Consider the following 19,678-nt stretch of genomic DNA (forward strand, 5'->3'; position numbering starts at 1 on the left):
ATTGTTAGCACCTAGCTGATGTGCAATGAATGAGAAAACAGCCTGAAATACTTTACCAGTTCATTAAAAGTATTGTTTGCTGAAATGCAAGTCCACACAACTCGGAAAAGGCCGGTTTAGTCGGTTTGTTTATGGTTGAATTTGCCCATCACTATGCGGGATTGACGGTTTGACAGCTACCGTGTATTGGCGCGCATTTGTGTGCGCAAAAGCAAGGGGTGCTTAAGCAGCGTGTACACGGCTCGGACGACAACTGCAACTACTGCAATAACAATTACTGCAGATCGCGAGCTCGCCAACGCTCCAAATTGGTGCGATTTTTGCTCGCTGGCGAGCGTTTTTGAAAGACGTTGTGAGGGTTTTGTCGTAGCGAGCGGGGGGTTTTGAGACCGCTGCCAGACACACGGAAGAACGACTGCAATGAAAAAGTTAACGAACAAAAAGTGAGTTTTGTTTCCCTCAATTTTGATGACAATAGCAGGAATACTGAAGTTTAATTTGTGTTAAATTGATGTTTGGTACTGCAGAAGCATGCTAACAACTTATTCTTTAGAATTTCGCTCACCGATGAGTGGCATTACGACTCGTTACAATGCGTTACATTTCGTTTATATATTTTTTTTCGTAACAATAGGTTTTTGGTTTGTCTGGCAGTGGCCTGAGGGTTCAAGATGGCAGCCAAAAAGCTTATGTTGATGTGCGACTGTTTCGGTGGACAAAATTAAAAAAAATACCTTCCCCCGCATCAACTGTCGCATCAGCTGATCCGGATGGCGGACTTTTATGTACAGTCTACATTTGCTGGTCATCTTTTCTCTGTGGGAATCGAGGAAGGCCGGTATTTAACTTTTAACGGTGTTTTTATTAATGTACTTATTCCATGCTGGTTTTGACGGGACGGTTTTGGCGAGCCCGAAGAAATGTTTTGTAACAAACTTACCTGCAATCGGATCTTTTCTCTGGTGCTAACTAGCCCTCTTTCTCAAGCTTACGCTCTTTCTTAGCGCTTTACGCAGGACGATACTACACGCTATACAACTTCTAACCAGTCACACATGTTTGTTTATGTTTTTTTTACGCGTTCATGCGACAAAGGTGATCGAAGTGTTTGAGGTGAAGACGGAGAAGGGGAGCACAAACGCTCACTTTGAAACTAGCACTGTAGGCGAGTAAAGGAAGGGGTACAGAAAATGAGTGAGATGCAGCAATTTTTGAACGTCAAAAACCCTCGCCATGTTTTACGGGTCATGGTTCATTTTGACAGCCACAAAGAAAGATTGCACGAGACAACAAGGAGAAGAAAAAACAGCAAAAATAATCAGGTGTGTGTGCGAAGGGAGAAAAATCGAAGCAGACAGAAACGAAGCAGAAAACGAAACGTGTTTCGTCATAGGATTTCTTCTGCGCCTTTTTAGAGTTTCGGCGAGACCCGTTTCGAAGGACGGATAACACCGATTTAGGGAAAGAGAAACACAAAGAGACACAGGACGATACGCATACCAGCGACGGTATCGGATCAGCAAGCAGCACTAAGCAACCCAGCAGCAGCAGCAGCAACATCAACCAGCAGCCGAAATGTCCGGAGTGAACCTATCACGCAACGAGGTGGTACAGTTTGTGCTGCGTATCTCGCTGCTCTCCATCGTCACCTACTACTCGGCGAAATGGCTCATCCGCAACCTGGACCCGTCCAACAAGAGCAAAAAGAAGGCGATCGAGCATGCGGAGGAAATATTGCGAAAGTAAGTGTGCAAGCATGTCCAAAGTCCCCGTGGCGACGGTACCCGACACAAGGGGTCACCGCGTGTCGAACGTGTCAAGTCACTAGTTCGGTATGGCGCCTCCGTCTGCTGGTCACAGTTCAGATGATTGATGCCCCGACATTAGGCGCGGGGTGGCTATTTTTACTAGGGTTAAATGTCGGACGGGACTTGGCGCACAGCCTTGCTCCGTTATATAACGTGATTCGAAAAGGCTATGCGCAAAGTGCCCACAAGGTTCGTGTTGCAGATGTCCATAAAAGCTTTATGCATTTTTTTTAAATAATTTATAGGGTTTTAATTTTTTGATAAATTTTTAAAACATAATTCATTTAAATAATTATCTTTTCAATTGTAGGCTAAGTCCAACAATGAAAAAGTCAGCACTACAAAATCTGAACGAGTACGAAATGGTCATTGCTTCGCATCTGGTGGTGCCAGAAAACATTACCGAAAGCTGGGACAGCATTGCAGGGCTGGATGATGTGTGCCAGGAGATCAAGGAAAGTCTCGTGTTTCCCGTCTGCCACCGGGACATGTTTGCTGGCTCGGCACTGTACCAGCCACCGAAGGGAGTGCTACTATACGGTCCACCAGGTAAGGTCATCGCTGTAAGCCATTGTTTTGTGAAAATCACAGAAACCATTCCCCTTCTTCAATCTGCAGGCTGCGGCAAGACACTGATCGCGAAAGCGACCGCCAAGGAAGCCGGCATGCGCTTCATCAACCTCGACGTAGCGATGCTGACTGACAAATGGTACGGCGAGTCGCAGAAGCTCGCCTCGGCCGTCTTTACGCTGGCGGTGAAGATTCAACCCTGCATCATCTTCATCGACGAGATCGATTCGTTCCTGCGCGCCCGCAACTCGTCCGACCACGAAGCGACGGCCATGATGAAAACGCAGTTCATGATGCTGTGGGACGGGCTGAACACCGAGTCCGACTCGACGATCATCGTGATGGGCGCTACCAACCGGCCGCAGGACCTGGACAAAGCCATTCTGCGCCGTATGCCCGCCCAGTTCCACATCGGGCTGCCGAACGAGGAGCAGCGGCACAAGATCCTGCAGCTGATTTTGGCCAACGAAAAGGTTGCGCCGGAGGTTGACTACCTGCAGCTGGCCCGCAAGACGAACGGATACTCGGGCTCGGATCTGAAGGAGGTGTGCCGCAATGCGTCCGTCCACCGGATACGGAAGGTGATGAAGAACAAGGAAATAATGAGCGCGGTCCGGGCGGCGGCTAACAGCAAAGCACAGGCGAACGGAACGGCGGCTGGTGGATCGCAGCTAGCGAACGGGTTTAATGGGGTAACGGCACAGAACGGTGGTTTGGAGCTTGGTACGCCCGCCATTACGATGGAGGATCTGGAGGAGTCGTTGCGCAGCATGAGGCACTCCAAGTACACGACCGGTGTGCTGAACGATGCTAGGATCGATTTGGACTAAAAGTGTGGTTGGAAGACTTGGGACTAAACCAGTCAGCCGGCCCAGACAGCTAAGATTTAGATAGTCGCAGATTATCAGATAAGCAGGCAGTGACGCCGGTAGAGTTAGAAAGCACATTCATTGCAGGGAGTGTGAATTCTTATTGGAAAATGATCATACTATTCGATGGATGGTTGGGGTTGGGTTTGGGATGGACAGACGACGAGCTATGGCTAACAGGCTAACCAAAATGAGCACTAAATTATCAATTGTTAGTAGACGCGTAGATTTGATCGAATATGGAGAAGCAAGATTCGTCGCGTGTCTGTGACGAATTACAAACGCAGCAGGTTTATGCTGTTAAGATCCTCTCCAAAGGAAATGTTGATTTTACGACTGTTGTTCTAAACTATATTGAATGTAATAAGCATTATACACACACACACACCACCACCCCGATTGTTGCAAACACAGCAATACACACCAAACAGCAAATACCGTAGAATGTGGAGAAAAGAGCATAAGTGTAGGTCGTGTGCCGTTGAATGTAGAACATAATAGATACATAGAACCCGGGGGAGAATACAGCAATAGCACGTGGTTGCATACGAACCCACGCGAGGTCCCTCGTAATCGCTTCAGCCGTTGTAGTTCAGTTAGCTAGCTAGTTAGTAGTGTGTGATGATTCCGCCAGATCGTGTGTGTGTGCGCGAGAGTGTGTATAGGGATTAGGTTTTTTGTTGTTGTTGTTTTAGCCAGCATTCTTCTTTTTAATTTTTTTTTTTTCGGTTTTCGGCGTGAGCTGCTTGCGCTTTTGTGTTTTCATAAATTCCTTAATTCACTTTCCTTTCATCTCTCGGTGGACGATTCCGTTCGATGGCATCTTAAAACAAAAAATCGCGTAGGTTAACATAAGTTTTGTAATTGGATAACACCGTTGTAGATATTTTGAGTATAAGGCGATGGCGTACAGAGAGAAAGGGGGAAAGAGAGATACACGAGAAAATGGGAAGAAGTCAATATTTAAAAGCTAAATAAAAAGTTATTAAAATCTAAAAATGTTTTTTGTAATAATCATAATCTAACAGTATTCAGGGCTTGGCAAAGTGTAATTTACGAAAACAGGTATTCTTTATTACGCTATTATTGGAGAAAAATGAATAGAATAGAATAGAGAACAGTATAGATTCATTGTAGATTTTTGGTGAGTTTTTCTTAGATTGTATGATTTGATTTTAATCAATAATGATTGCGCTTTTTACACATTTTCCAATTATTTATTGAATTTGCTAGATACCTTACAATGTCACTGTTTCAGTAATTTCGTACTGTGATTGCTGTAATTGGCTGAATATGGTCAAAGAATGATTGATTTTATTTGTTTATTGAGAATTTTTCTTCACGTTCCAGCAAGTTGAGAAATCCTGGTTGAGAAAACGCTGCTTCATTATGCAATCAAATCAAAGTCTCTGCCAAATATATATTTTCTAAGGCAGTGTTCAAATTCTGATTTGCACGTTGGCCACCACGGTGACAATTCATTTGTGTTAAACACCTTAAAAAACAAGCAAAATAATGGTTTTCCAAATTTCCGAAATAATTTTCATATACTTGGCGATAATGGAATATTCCTGCGATTGTGCAGGAATATTTTGGAGAGCTACGCTTGTATTATTTAAATATTAAAACCATGATTTTTTTCCTGCAGTTTTAATATATTCTATTGCTTCCTAGTACGTACACAAAAACAAACTTGACCGCTTGCACGAACGATTATTTCAGCAGTTAAATTTAGACATTTTAAGCGCTACTTATTGTAGGATGCAAAATATAAAGCATTATTGAAATATTCTAGACTTTCCTTTAGGAACTCCGTGAAAAGTCCTTGACGCCAGCATGTTTGCGGAACTTGTTAATAGGTCAAACCAGTTTTCCACCATATCAAAATTCAACCTTTTTATCTTTGTACACACATGGAATCTCTCATCTAATCCTGAACGAATTCATATAAATGCTTCCTCTTTTTGTTGATTAAAGTTGTGCAAGTCGTGGCAAGATATTGGGTTTTGGGAAGTGCCTCATCAGCGTCGAGCATGACTGCTATTTTTTGACCGGTGTTCCGTTTTTCGCATATTGCCATGCTTTCTCTAGCTGCTGGATGGTTTATATCTTCTAAATACCCTTATTTAAGGTATTTGATGAAATCTATTCATCTCCAATTGGTATAAGATGTAAAATTAGTCAACAAAAGCGGTGTCCATCTTTTCCTACGACAGAGTGTCCGTCTTTCTCGCTTTTTTGTCAGAAAGCATAAATCACAAAAAAAAAAATTTATTGCTTTCATTGTTGTTATTTCGCCAGTTTATTGCTTAATAGTTACAACAACTTATTGATGTAATAAAACTCCCGAAAATATAAATAATGCAATTTTCGAGAGCTTGATATCCGCCAAATCTAGTCAAATTAGATCCACAAGGGTGCGCACGATTGAATTTTTACATTGATCGTGAATTCAACCATTTTTGCATTTATAATAACAAAAATGTTTTCAAAAGTGTTATGTTACTTTCAGTTTGGATACTGCATTGTTGAATTATTCTATAGGGGAAGGTAGGTAAAGACGGACACGTTAAGGGAAGTGGTAAAAATCTAGGGATATATAAGTGCAACGACCATGAAAATGTGCATACATTATCTTATACATAAAACATGATATCAGAAAATGTGTTAAAACTTTTAAGTTTCCATCGATTTTTGCGTTTTTTTCATGAATGAAAAACATGTTTTTTTCGTGCAGTTTTGATGTTCGGGTAAGACGGACACCTGATATGGGAAAGATGGACACCATGAAGGGTAAGATGGACACCTGTAGAAAAGGTTAGAAAGTGAAGAGTTTTACAATATTTTAACAAATTCTTTCGCTTTCCACGTCCTGGTACGTTTATAAACCAATTCTTGGTCTATTGCAACGGCGATTCATTCAGCCATGAATTTAGAAATTGTAAACAACGCTTCAAATATATCGTAGAATGCAGCATCTAAAACATTATTGAAATATCGCGCACTTTACAGCTGAAGTTGCTCCAGAGTACAGAACAACAGTCTAGAACTTCCTTTTAGGAAATTACTCCGCAAAAAGTCCACGACCCCAGTATTCATGAGGGACTTGTTAACAGTTTAATCCATTTTCCACCATGTCAAAATTCAACATTTGATTTTTGTAATCCAATAGAATTTCTCATCTATTCCTGAACAATGTCGTATAAATGCCTCATCTTTTTATTGCTAAAAGTTGTCCAAGTCGTGAGAAGATATTGGATTTCGTGAAGCGCCTCATCAGCGTCGAGCGATTAATAGCATAACGAATGGCTACTATTTTGACCGATGTTTCATTTCTCGCTTATTTCAATACTTTCTCTTGTTATTGATTGATTTATAGCATCGGAATACCCTTATTTAAGATATTTGAAGAAATATATTCATCACCAATTGATATAAGATGTAAAAAAATCAATAAATTCGGTGTCCATCTTTCCCTACAACAAGGTGTCCGTCTTTCCCGCTTTGATGTCAGAATGTTTAAACCAACAGAAAACAATAATTTGTATTGTTTTTACCCTCGTTCTTTCGCCAGTTTTTCATTAATGATCACGACAACCCATTCATGAAATAAAACTTCCGGAAATATAAACAATACAAGTCGTAGAGCTTAAGATCGGCAGTAGTCAAATTAGATCCACAAGGGTGCACATGATTGAAAATTTGTTTTGTTCGTGGATTTAACCAGTTTTATATATATTATGCCAAAAATGTTCTCAAATGTGTTGTTTTACCTTCAGTTTGGATTCTACATTGTTGAAATACTCGAAAATTACCTTTTTCATGCATTTATGAGAAGTGTCCATCTTACCCGCAGTGTCCGTCTTTACCTACCTTCCCCTAATTACTTTTTTCATTTATTTATGGGAAATGCCCATGTCACCCACAGTGATCATCTTTACTTACCTTCCCTTAACATATTTTGCAATTTGGGCGTTAGTGAATGGAGCAATCGTGCAAAAAGTACGTTACTCCAAGATGTTAGCTTTACATTAGCAACCAGAACGACATCAGTGGGATAAAATTTCCACACGTTATTTCATATTGAAAAAGGTAAATAAAAACTGTAGCTATTTCTTCTAAAGCCAAAGTGTAGTCTAAAAATCATAAATTGCTCTAATCTGGCCCCGTTGATTGAAATAATTGCCGAGCCCTGCCTTCGTTCCTTTAGTGAAACACCATGCGTCTCCATTCAAGCTCCATCTTTATGTTGATTTAAATCAATTAGTCACACAAATATGATAACAACTGTTTCTTTACTCTGTTTTGCTACATGCAAAAAAAGAGAGATAGAGAGAGAGTGAGCGAGAAAGAACAGGACAACTTTATCTTTCCCAAAGGAAGAATAACGACACCAATCAAACAAAAAACACACACAACCACACGCAAAAACAGCGGAGCCGGAAAGAAATAGCAACAAAACCTCGCTAGAGGTCAAAGGAACTCTCAGCGATGACACTTTGTCACATGTGCCTCCGAGGGCAGCAGGAGTAGCGTCCCTGGGAAGCGCGCGATTCGTGAAAGTGAACGCTTCAAAGCTTGCGGATCACAGTCGGCACTTCACAAACACCACCAGCCGTGCGGAAACTCTCTCTCACTCACTCTCTTTCTGCTACGCGCAAAAGCTTCAGCCGAAGCACAGCACAACCGAGCCGAGGCCCGAAGATGGGCACCACCAGAAAGGTCCTTGCCGACCGCTGTCGTCGTTAGAACGCGTTCGGCATCGTAACTGTGCGGACATTCCTCTCTGCTCGCTGGTAGCAGGTTGTGCGGTCAAAATCCTGCCCACCCTCCGCCACCTTTTAGTGAGTATGTTTTGAATACGCCACAGTGTGTGAAAGTTCAACTGCTCGTGTCCTTTTTTCCTTTTATCGATGCATCAAGATTAAGAAGCAAAAGAGGTTGGTGCAAAAGAAGTGGCAGTGTTCGTGTTGGAAACTGTTGGAAAGGTGAAACGCAGTGCAACATTGTGTGACTCTATTCCCAGCATAGCATTTACCGTAAATTGTATCATTTACCCACAAAGGGAGGGAAGCGGAGATGAAGAAACGAGTGGCCCGTAACAGCTACCCGAAAGAAGCAAACCCCCAGCCAGGCGCACTGTGTGTGTGTGTTTGTGTGTGTATGTGTGCGACAGTCGTCTCTCGCAATGTGCGCGCCATTTTCCCGTGCTCCGGTGGAAGTGGCAGCCAGGCCTGCTACGTGGCTGTCAAAAAAGCGTGGAACAATAATATGCGCTACACACATAGCTGTTTGTGTGTGTGCGTGTGTCTGTATACACACACTCACGGACACACACAGACGGTGGTGGATTTCAAGTCAAGATTGTGGTGTGTGCGCACCCCAAGGATTCATAAGTTGGCGTAGAAATCGTGTACGCCATTGCGTAGTACAATCGTGTATTGGTCTTCCTTACGAAAAAGGGAACCAAACGTAGAGGAGAACTAAAAAAGAAAAAAGAAAAATTCGTCCCATGTGAGCGTTGTATTTGTGCACGTGTCTGTGTGTTCGATTTCGTCAGTTTTGCAGTCATTTTTTCTGTACTATGGAGTTTGTAGCTCAGAAACGACAAATAACCGATTTTGGTGGCTGATGGCAAGGTGGCAGTAAAAGTGTGTGACTTTCATCTAAAACGATTAAAGTACAGTGCGAGTCTGTCTGGAAACGCGAGTGTTTGTGTAGGAATGGTTGCTTTATACATGTTCGAACCTCAAACCTTCGGTTGCTGCGTTTGTGGCAAACTCACGTGGCGCGTTGCTGAAAGGTCGTAAGCACACACAAACATACTCACACACTTACGCTGTGCGCCTTCGAGCTGAAGGATCTCTGGTGATGAAGGCGTCCGGCTGTCGGTAGCAAGGATGCTGCCACTGACGGCTTATTGACAGGTCGCACTCGGTTGGTGTTTTGGGGGGCGGTGGAAGACTGGTTGTGACGCACTTTTTCGCAGTCCATACCGTACCGTAGATTAAATTCCATCGTGGGGCAGCGGGGAAAAGGAAGCCCCCTCCCTCTGCATTGAGCCAGCCGAGACACATTCCATTGTGCCGACGAGCACCCGCATGGAGTTAATTAAAGTTAAACCTTTATTTTTGCGTCGCCAAACAAAAGCGCACGGATCAAAAAGGGATTGAAGGCTTCTTTCGAGGTTTTGCTATCTCTTGATCCGGGCAGCTGCAGCTGGTGCTGCCAATTACCTTTGTAGTGTGCTCTTTGCGGGTGTCTGTTGGTTGGTTGAAGTTCCCATCCGGGGGAGATTGAATTAAAACAAGGGATGCACTAATAATGACTTCATTTGCCGTAGGTGGTGACCTTTTCTTTTGATGCATTATTGCCCTCTACTGAATTCCATGGGATGCTTTCACGTAACAGAGCGAAAGCTTTTCAAACGAACTCAACTCGCTTAGTAGCTCTTATTGTTTTTTACACCATTTTTAGAGGTTAAAAACGGCTTAATTATGTTAAACCTCCATTTTGGAGAGGGTTTTTTTTGTGCTTCTCAGTTTGAGTGGAACATAATTGAGTTTTGGGCGTATAATCGCACACATTATAAAAAGAAGCCTCGCCACAACCTCGTTAACAGTGTGGCTACTGCTCCTTTTGTGTTTTATTGTCCCCTTTGCATGTTTTGCAGATTTAAAAAATAAAACATGAGCCAACGACAATAGAGCAGGCAATTTTGTCGCATTTCGTATGCAGTCACTGTGCGTCGGATAGAAATGGCGTGGTTCACGAGCACAACCTCGCGGAAGCGTGTATAAGATATATATATGTGCGATGTCACGAATGAGTAGCCCGCCACCGTAGCGCAATCGGCTGCAGCTGCAGGGCCGTTTGCTTGCCTTTGTGCCTTCCACCACATCAAACTACGTTTTTCCGCTCTGCGTTAGATCGGTTCCAGTAGCAGAAGCGAGGCCCGTGCGCCTTAAAAGTGCGCCTAAAACTGTGAGCTCAAGCAAGCATTCGCCACACACACACACACACACACACGCATGGTGGATATCAAAACAATGTACTCTGGTGGCTCGCAACAACGTCATGACACAATCTCGGCTAAATCGAGGCTTTCTCTGCCCTTTTGTGCCTTTTTGTGGGTTGGTTTTTGTTGCTTTCCTCAAGTGTGGTTTTTCTCCATTTCTCCGTTGTCCGCGGTTGCTTGCCGAGCGGTCCTCATTCTTCGCCAAGCCGTACCTAACGGCTGGGGACGGGCGATAACGAAAGCTGATGGCAATCGTTGTCAACACTACGTAAGGCACACACTTTCTCATCTCATCGCATGCTTTGTTTTGCTGCTCCAGTCGGCAAGACGCGCCAAGCCAAGGTCGAATCGTGCTGGCAAGCTTTAGCTAAATTGGGAGGATGATTTCTTTTCTTTTTATTTTTTTGTGCTTTTTGGTTGGATCGTCACTACCAACCCACAGTCTTTTCTTTTTGGGAAGGGTTTCAAGGCACGTTTGCACAGTGGGTAGAGGAAAGTTTGGCGCGAATGTTTTGAAAATAATGATACTTTGCATAGCTTTTTGTTTAACCAAAACATGGTATTCATGTGTTGTTAAATTAACTTTATATTTTTAAGAATATAAAGTTAACATTTTTATACCAAATTAATTTTGATGAAACAATACAATATAGTGCATTCATTATACTAAATAAATACAGTGGAACCCTTCATAACGAGTTTAATCCATTACATTGACTCACTTGTTATATGGGAGGCTCTTTTTCATAAATTTTCGATTATTTATGGTTAATGATTATAATGATTGTTAATATGTCATCACCCTTACACTTTTCAACAATTATACACCGCCCCTTTTGGAAACATAGGGTTTCTCACAATTTATTCCAGTTTCCATAATTGTTTGGTTGGTTTCCATGTGTTTTGTGTGTTTCCACGATTTTGTAGTCCTTTACTATAATTTTTTGGTTCAATTGTTTCCAATCAGATAAACCTATAAATTATGGGAAAGAACCAAAGATCTATAGGATTTGATGAATAAATCGTGAGACGAGCCCAAAAAAATTGTCCCTAACTAGCCAATAAATCGTGGAAAACCCTGTAACTTGATATACATATATCGATTATTAGTATTGAAAGTCTCGAAATGACCATAATTTCTTGTCGGGAACAAAAATGAAATTGCTCGATGTTTGCTTGCGATGTTCAAAAGAATATATTGCTTTAGATCAGACATGTCAATGGCCCAGAAATAGACTGTATATAAGATAATAAAAACGAGTGTATTAATGTTTATGCACTGAGGAAGAAGGTTTCAACATCCAGTCTTTATAGATTAATTAACGAAGTGTGAAGTAAGTTACACATTGTTGCTTGTTTGGAAGGAATCCGCGAAGATGGCATGTAGCATTTGTTTTAGTAGTTGTTTTTTGGCGGCACCCTAAGGTCGGACACTCCATATTTTCACCCATTTTATGACTGTCAGGCTTTCTGAGAAGTTCGGAAACCATGTATTGGAATACCACTTCTCCACATTGATGAGGGTACTCTGTAGCAATGGTTTTGCAAAAATCAAGACGATATCTTTAATAATCTTTAAAAACCAAGCAGTTTAAAATGGTTTGAATTGTATGAAGCCGATTAATAGTTGGTAGTCTCTTTTTCTTTAAAAAAAAGCCCACATAGTTAGCCTATATTTGGCATTGTAGTGCTAAAATTTTGAGTTATCGTTATTAGTCATTACCGTAGTTAAAATGCAGCATTTGTACTTCGCGTGTCGTTGTGTGAATGCGATATATGAGGTTTAAAGAATTGTCCAGGTAGCCTCAAAGTTAGCATATATCTCGAGAATTGAATATGAATTATTAAATTTCCGAGTAAGGTCGTCTGGCCACTGAGGTAAAGTATGAGTGAATTTCATCAATTGATTTGGTTATTATAATGCTATTTCGATGTTTCCTAATTTTCACTCAACGAAATATGCATGGTAAACAATTTGTCGTGAATTATTTGTTGGAGGTTTCTGTAAAATGTCGATACGATTCTAGGTCCAAGAATAAGTCCTTAATAAGGCTCATCTGTGGCCCGAGAAAATATTTTCAACCGTAGTTCGGCCCGCGACCCAAAACGATTTTGTCATCACTGCACAGATCATAGGAACGCTTATTTATATGTCCTTTATTTTTTTGTGATGTCTGTAGACTACGAAGGACCGATACTAATCAAAAATAAATACTTAAATCCTGAAATGTCAAGAAGTAAAAAAACAAAAGGTTTTTTGAAACAATACTAGGTTAGTTTATACATTAGTTTTGTTTTTAAACATTAGATAAGGTAATTCTAGTGTACTTTTGTGCTTGAGTTGTTTTGCTGGTAGGCTTGGATTTTATTTCATAAAAATAATTATTAATATGTAATGCAACTTATTGTGCTTTGTTGGAATCTCATTCTGTTTCTGATTTATTTTATTATTTTAATATTATTTTTTATTATTATTTTAATTTATAATTTTTTGTTTTTTTTTTTATATTTTATTTTATTTATGATATTTTGAATGGAGTTGTGTTTGTGTTTTCTTTGAGTTAAACTTTGTTTATTTTTCGTGATATTTCTAAGTTTTATAACCATTTTGGAAAACAATGCGAACATTGTGCAATGTAATCAACAGCAAAAGTAAAATTAAAGAAAATAATTATATTTTTATTTCAAATGTAAGTAAAACTAATAATAAATTCAAAATAATTTAGCTTTTCATTTTGAAACTTTACAGCGATTTATACTTATTTCCTTCGCTATTTCCTTTGAACTTTCCATTGTACTTCTGTGGTTGGAGCGGAAGGTAGACAAAACGCTTTATTTTCTTCCCTTTAACTTAAGGTGACGCTTGTGGCTTTTTTTCGCTTAAATCTTTTTTCTACGTTAAGACTACATCCTCTAACTCATGCACGCACACTGACACTGCTCATGGAATGGATGATCACAACAACAACAATCCCTGTGGAAAAGCCAAGACAAAAAGCCCAGCTTGGTCGGTTTTCGCTCGGAGCAGCAGCGCCGACGACCGATAGCGTCAAATCACCGTCGGAGTGAATTTTTCACAGTTCTCGCGTTTTTTTGTTGTTGTTGTGTGCTGCTCTTTGCTTGTCTTGGTTCACAATCCGCCCCGGGGGGTCCCGGTAACCGGAAGCTTAAAAGCCAATGAAGAATAAATTACGACAAGACTGTGCTTTTTCACTCCGTTCAGCCTTTTCGGGTGCCACTTGTCTGTGTCGCTTCGTTTTGCTTGTGCAAGAAAAAGGAAAAACACTTCTTACTGGCCGCCGGAAAATGGGTTGAGAAAATTGAAAATTTATAACCTAATCCGCCGTGATTTTAAAACAAAGGATACAAAAGGATAAGATTAGCATGAAACAGTGTAGAGTCGTTTCCGTGGGAAAAGGTGAAATGAGTGTAACGTTTTGACACATGTCGTAAGAAATAATGTAACTGCCACTCTGCTTGAACTTCTGATGCGGAGCTCAGTGTGTGTGTGTCACACAAACTTGCCCGAACCAGCATACAATTACACTACTTCCATGGTTGCAAAATAACCATTAGCAAACACAACGACGTAGCGCTGCGGCACCGCTTCCTGCCACCTTCCATCCTTGACATTCCATCCCCAAGTGCACATTAACATCAATTTTCTTACGAAACAGTGATTGTGTAAAACTGTCAGCAGGTGTGTGTGTGTATGTGTATGTGTGAGTGCTCGTTGATTGGAAATTTTTGCACCACGTGCAAAAGCAGTGTGAACCGTCCCTTCCGGCAACGGTGTGAAACGTGGACCTACTGTGGACGACAGCGAACAGCGGCGAGCTAATAGCGACGCCGTGCCCAGGACAACCTGCATCGAAAGGTAAGCCAAGACAGGCAGCAGATGGAAAAAGTTTTCCCAAATAACTACCTCAAAGCCATCCCTTCCCTTTGCCCCTTGAACACACACACACACACATACACAGGTGATATAATAAGATCTGGTGGGAGGCAACCTCCGGTGGCATTAGATTGTTACTCACTTCCTGTCACTGCAGGCTTTGCTTCTTGCCAGTCTCTTGCCAAGGAAAAGACGCCCACCAACAGTAACCTGGGCCCGGTGGCTCGTTACTGCCTTGCCGAGGCTGACATTATGCACAAGATTTTATGATGCGGGCGACCTGTCCTGCGACCCCGTCCCGAAACTCGTCGCTAAATGCTGCCGGTGCCCCTTCTGGTGCAGTAAGTAACGTTGATTGCAGATTGCAACTGCACTGCCGGGGCAAATTATACGCTCCTCCTGGGGGTTTAGTACGAGCTTTGTCGAGCTTTGGCTGTTTTTCTCCTTTCTTCTTTTCAAACCACCTTTGTTACTGCTCTACGTATCTGTGTAGGTTTTTTTTTGTTTCGTTATCCCTTTCCTGATTCATTATTTTACCATCTGCTACACTGAAGCGGGTGTATATTTTAGAGCCAGTGCACGAGCAATGAACTACCGGATGAGCTTTCCTCCCTTTTTTGTTCCCTTTTTGGGGTTTGGGGACAAACGATACGACCTTCCGAAAATCGCAATCGCATCCTCTGCACCGTCGTGAAAAACAAACGATACGCAGTCCTCACTGGTTGATAAGTTTTTGTGAGCCCGGCCGGCTTGTGCTTGTGCAGCACAAAATTCCACCGCACTCAGCTCGGGGTCCCGCTGCTCGGGCATTAGTTTTTGTTAATTTTAAGTCACTTTAATTGTGTGTACCGAAACGATTTCCATTAAAACAACTTTCGTGGCTCGGTCGTACTTGTTGAGCGAGGCGACCGAACGAACAAACGAACGAACGAACGATCCGACGGAGTGGATAGTGTGAGATGATCAAAGTTTTAAATGAATAATTTACGAGGTTTAGCGGGTGATGTGGTCTTGTTTTTTTTTGTTGGTTGAGAGACAATCGTAAATGATGATGATTGTGCAGGTTGTGGTGCTTTATTATCGTGAGCGTTTATTGCCCGACGGTATAGAACTGGAATTGTTGGTAGAGTGCAATTGATCGTAAAAAGCTGTAGTTTTAAATTGTTATCAAACGTTTTATAAAAGTGGCTCATTGTTGTTCTCAGCAATTATCAAAATTGTTTATTTCACTGATAATAAAGGTGCAATAATTAAAAGCCTTGAAAAAGAGTATTATTGATACAAAAGGCAAAACTAAAGATGCAGTTTTTCAAATACAATCGTAGCCCCAAATATGTAGCCCAACGTAAGCCTCTTATTTTCTTAACATTCGATTTTCTATCACTCATCACTTCATTCATCCATTCATCCTTTTTATCCTAATTTTTTACAATTTAAGATAAAAACAATCGAGGTAAGGGATTAAGCGATAATTTACAGTACTAAATCAGTCAGATATGGGAACCGGATTGTAACAACTTTAATAAATTTCGTTGTTTTACATTGAAAATAAAAAAAAACTTTCGTTAAAATTGTGAAGAGCCATTTTTGAATAGCAAATCCGTTCCCGATTTCCTTTATTGTTAAAGTTGTTATGTTTTGTTCGGTTGTTTATCGGATACTTATAGAATCTACATGAATGCTTATATATTTTAGGATCAATGTATGCTTAACTGCATTTGATCTTTGTTCATGCCAAGTGTTTTTTTCATATTCAAAGCATAGTTGGTCATAGGTGCTGCCGTAGCAAGGACTTGACTACCTTATTGCGTGATATTAATAAGTCTTGCAAACCTGTATAAGCTGGCATGATACCGCATAGATCTTTACACCTAAAAGAAGAATAACAAGTATGTTTCCGAGTGAAATTACTCTTCTATAGCGTCTTCTAATTCTCGGTGATAGTGCCGTATCTGCAATAGGTTTTGTTTCTTTTTACTCGCTACTATTTCGTTTGTTGAGAGTTGCTTTTAATTTTGTTATTTAAAGTTTTTAGCTGATGACAGGATATTTTTTGTAAGTATTTAGGTCAAAAAACAAAAGTTCAAGTGAAAAAGAAAGAGCCAAATTTTACAATTTTTTTGTAGAGTTTCACGCGAAGAGCCTCAATGTTAAACCAAGATCAAAAATGTGTGAAAGTTCTATGAAATATATGAACTGTTTAGAGCCACCATCTCGATATCAAAAAGATGCATGCGGCTCGCGAGCCGCACTTTGCCGATCGCTGGTCTAGACAAAGGCTGACTATACGAGTAAATAGAGAGCTCCAGAGAAAGAATAGTAATCAAGTCAATTCACAAACTTTTAGGATAATATTTAGATATACTTTTGAATTAGTTCTTTTTCATTTTGCTTTTTGATTACATTCGGCAGTCGTGTTGACTTAGTACCTACTGACCGTGACTCTCTTAAAGGAAACTATTTGAAAATAAATATCCTTTACTGTATTATACAAAAGTTTCAAAAAAAAATCTGCCAGTCAGTGTTAGCGAGCTCACCATATGCGCCGAATCATCTTCCGTCATTGCATCATAGATGCTGCCGCTAAAAAAAACATGACTATGCACTCAGCTTTTCCGGCGCTACGTCATCACTCGCGCTACCCATTGCCGGGTTCGGTACTAATTTATTGACTTACGATCGAGTCCCGGAGTCGCTTCGAGCGCTTGCGAGAAAATACGAGAGGAATGCGAGGAAATTCGACAAACACCGCCAACCATGCTGACGACAGCTGCCTGTTCACACTCGCGTAAATGTCCCGAGCGAACGTCGACAGTTGCGTAAGTTGTGATCGGAACCGGCTCATTCTCGGTGCGTTCGGTGCACGGGCGTAGCGTAGGTTGCGTGGGGGGAGTGGTTGTGTTAAATGACATTGATTAAATTTTCAGTATGCACAAAACATGCAAGCCCGAGAATGCACCGAGATGCATCATCACCCGTGTCAACAGTTTGTGCAAGTGTACGTGTGTGTGCTTGTGAGTATTCACGCGATGGTTTTGTTGATGCTGATGACACGTTGATATCATCAGCACATTTTATCGTTTTCAAGGATCTTCCGTGTACTTTTTTGTATCGACACAGACATGTCGTTGTTTATTGAGCGCTGTTTTATTGATTGTATGCGTTTTCTTGTACATACATACAGTTTCATAAATTTAATGCTTTCAAAAAGATGCTGAATATATTGAAAACAAAGTATTCAATGTTGGTTAGAATGATGTAAATACATTTAAAACACAATTAGATATTTTCAATTTTAATTTCAAAACTTAAAAAAAAGTTAATAATAATAATTTTAAAATAATTCAATGTGATCATTATGAGTTTTGAATGTGTAAACTTTTCCATTGGTAGTTTCAATAATTCAGCAAGCATTTTCTGATCAACCAGCACACACCGCGTACACTTTGCGGCCCAGCACGTTGCAACGATGCAGTGGTTGCCGGCGCAACGGGGAATAGCTAACCTCGTTCCCTCATCATCTCGCATAAGCGCATAAACGTGACATCATCAACGCTCGCGCCAGCACGCACGCGGTCGATGGTCGTTCCGGGCGCGCGTGCTTTATGGTCGATAATTTATTGCCTTCGGTTTTCGCTCTGCCCGCTTCGGAATCAACCCACAAGCGTGAACGTTCGATACAATAAGGGACGCACCGGACGCCCGGTGGCATTGGGCGGCTGATAGCAACACTGTATCATACAGTGTTACCCTTCGCACAGCATCCATCGCACGCATAAGTGTGATAAATGTCCCGTTCACGATGCGTTCCATCGAGAGCTTGGCATGCTGCGAGTTATTATCGGGGAACGGAAACGGGGGTGAAAAAAAATAATACCATCCGCGCAAATCAGCCTTTAAACAACCGACTCGATAACAGATTAAAATTTATGTCCGCAAATAACTCCGCATTCAATAACACCCACGCAATCAAAATGGTCTATAGAGTTGGTTGATGAAGCTTCAAAGCTACCTTTTTCAAAGCCACGTGAATGCCAATTGCATCGTCAAATACTCCGAAAAGCTCCCACACACACACACACACACACGCAGACACGAACTTGTGAAATTGGCACACTTCACTGTGAAGTGGAAAATTGCCCTGAAAAACTTTTCCACTTTTCGGGCGGAAAACAAGCCAAACCAAATCCTGCTGCTGCTGCAGAGTGAAAAACTGCGTCGGCACTTGAAACCGCGCTAATAGCTATCGTTAGATTTAATTATGATTTGGTACCGGCGATGGAACTGCGCTGGATAAAGCAGCGAGGGAAAGAGAGCGTAACTGCACTTGTGCATTTTATTGAATTATATTCCATCGTGTTGGGAGCGCGGGTGGGGGTGAGTTCCGTTGCATTGCAGCCGCGGGCAAGCACTGTCCCGTGTCAACTAACAGTCAGCAGCGCTGGGACGCTGTGCGGGTGAGGGCGAACATTTAACGTGATTTAAAGCAGCAAATGCACTTTGCAACGACGTAAGAGAACGGTTCGGAAAACACGCGAAATTGTGTCGTTGTGGTACGATGCTTTGGGTGGAGCGGTGTAGTGAGAAGATTGGTTTTAATTGAAACTGTCCCCTGACACGCTTCGTTGGATTAGCAAAATTTGAACAATATAGATTTAGGTAGTTTTGACACATGTTACACAGCCACACAGTCACACAATCACACAGTAAAAAAATGATAGCTTTTAAAGGTATTAAACACAATACACGGATACAGTATTAAAGTGGCTGCTGTTTTATCTAATTGGAAATTCTAAAAGGCTTATTAGAGGAGGAAAACAACCATCTCCTTCGTTTACCATTTCCCCGAGGCAAACGTTTTACGAGCAGCCGGGCAACAAACCGGAATCTTTCCTCGGGGAGCGTTCGCGCTGCTCTATAATGCATACAGCTGGGAGGTCGCGGGCCAGTTCTTATCGTTACAACCATTTTAAGCGACACATCAAAGAAGAATTGGCGGCAGTGGTGGTGGTGGTGATGGTAGGTATGGGTGGGAACTATTTACATACCATACCTACCTTGAATATGTGTGTGAAGTCTGTAGTCTTAGTGCAGTTGAAAAGTCAAATATTTTATGATGCGAGTGCGATTGTTGTGATTGTTAGTCAACGTGATGCGATTGCGGTTGAAACGGACTGTAAAAGTGAGTGGTTCTCACAAGCCTTTTATTTATTCTATATTACATATTTGAATTCAATTCAAAATATATTTGCACATTGAGTAAAAATAGGGAAAACTTTGTGCGATGGTAAAAACCAAACTTGTGTGTTTTTTTTTACAACAAGATATCGAATGTCAAAATGTAATTTACATCTACAAGTACTTTCGACCAAAGCTTTTAAATTTATTTATTCATTACAACTCTAATCAGTAATTCCTTTTCTTATTTTAAAAGCCGTAGAATCTCCTTATAGGAATTGTTATTATTATTGTTACACGTTTGTACACGTTTTTTATTGAAGTCGCTTACTTTTGGCTA

At 41.2% G+C, this 19,678-nt stretch overlaps 2 protein-coding genes across 4 annotated transcripts in view; both read left to right on the forward strand.

Annotated features, from left to right (window-relative positions):
• The first annotated feature begins 1,099 nt into the window (after positions 1-1,099).
• On the forward strand, positions 1,100-4,246 carry LOC120900623 (outer mitochondrial transmembrane helix translocase). The gene is made up of 4 exons (XM_040307888.1): positions 1,100-1,322; positions 1,416-1,742; positions 2,119-2,357; positions 2,427-4,246. Exons 2-4 carry the CDS (start codon positions 1,576-1,578, stop codon positions 3,206-3,208), a joined length of 1,188 nt encoding a protein of 395 aa, XP_040163822.1. The 5' UTR covers positions 1,100-1,322; positions 1,416-1,575; the 3' UTR covers positions 3,209-4,246.
• Positions 4,247-7,980: 3,734 nt separating this feature from the next.
• Positions 7,981-19,678, forward strand: part of LOC120901408 (Kv channel-interacting protein 4-like) — an 86,692-nt gene continuing 74,994 nt past the window's right edge. Inside the window, exons 1-2 of one of the 3 annotated variants that reach the window (XM_040309329.1) lie at positions 7,981-8,091; positions 13,943-14,142. The gene's annotated coding sequence lies outside the window, so the exon portion shown is untranslated. The remainder of the gene's footprint in view (positions 8,092-13,942; positions 14,143-19,678) is intronic. The other 2 variants (XM_040309327.1, XM_040309328.1) reach the window with 2 other exon arrangements.

Source organism: Anopheles arabiensis, chromosome 3 (genome assembly GCF_016920715.1).
Source record: "Anopheles arabiensis isolate DONGOLA chromosome 3, AaraD3, whole genome shotgun sequence".
Classification (NCBI taxonomy): Eukaryota; Metazoa; Arthropoda; class Insecta; order Diptera; family Culicidae; genus Anopheles; species Anopheles arabiensis.

Coding starts and splice junctions, on each gene's coding strand:
- LOC120900623 (XM_040307888.1), top strand. CDS start 1,576: ATGTCCGGAGTGAACCTATCACGCAACGAGGTGGTACAGTTTGTGCTG. Junction 1,743..2,118: donor GCGGAGGAAATATTGCGAAA/GTAAGTGTGCAA, acceptor TTTCAATTGTAG/GCTAAGTCCAACAATGAAAA. Junction 2,358..2,426: donor GCTACTATACGGTCCACCAG/GTAAGGTCATCG, acceptor TTCAATCTGCAG/GCTGCGGCAAGACACTGATC.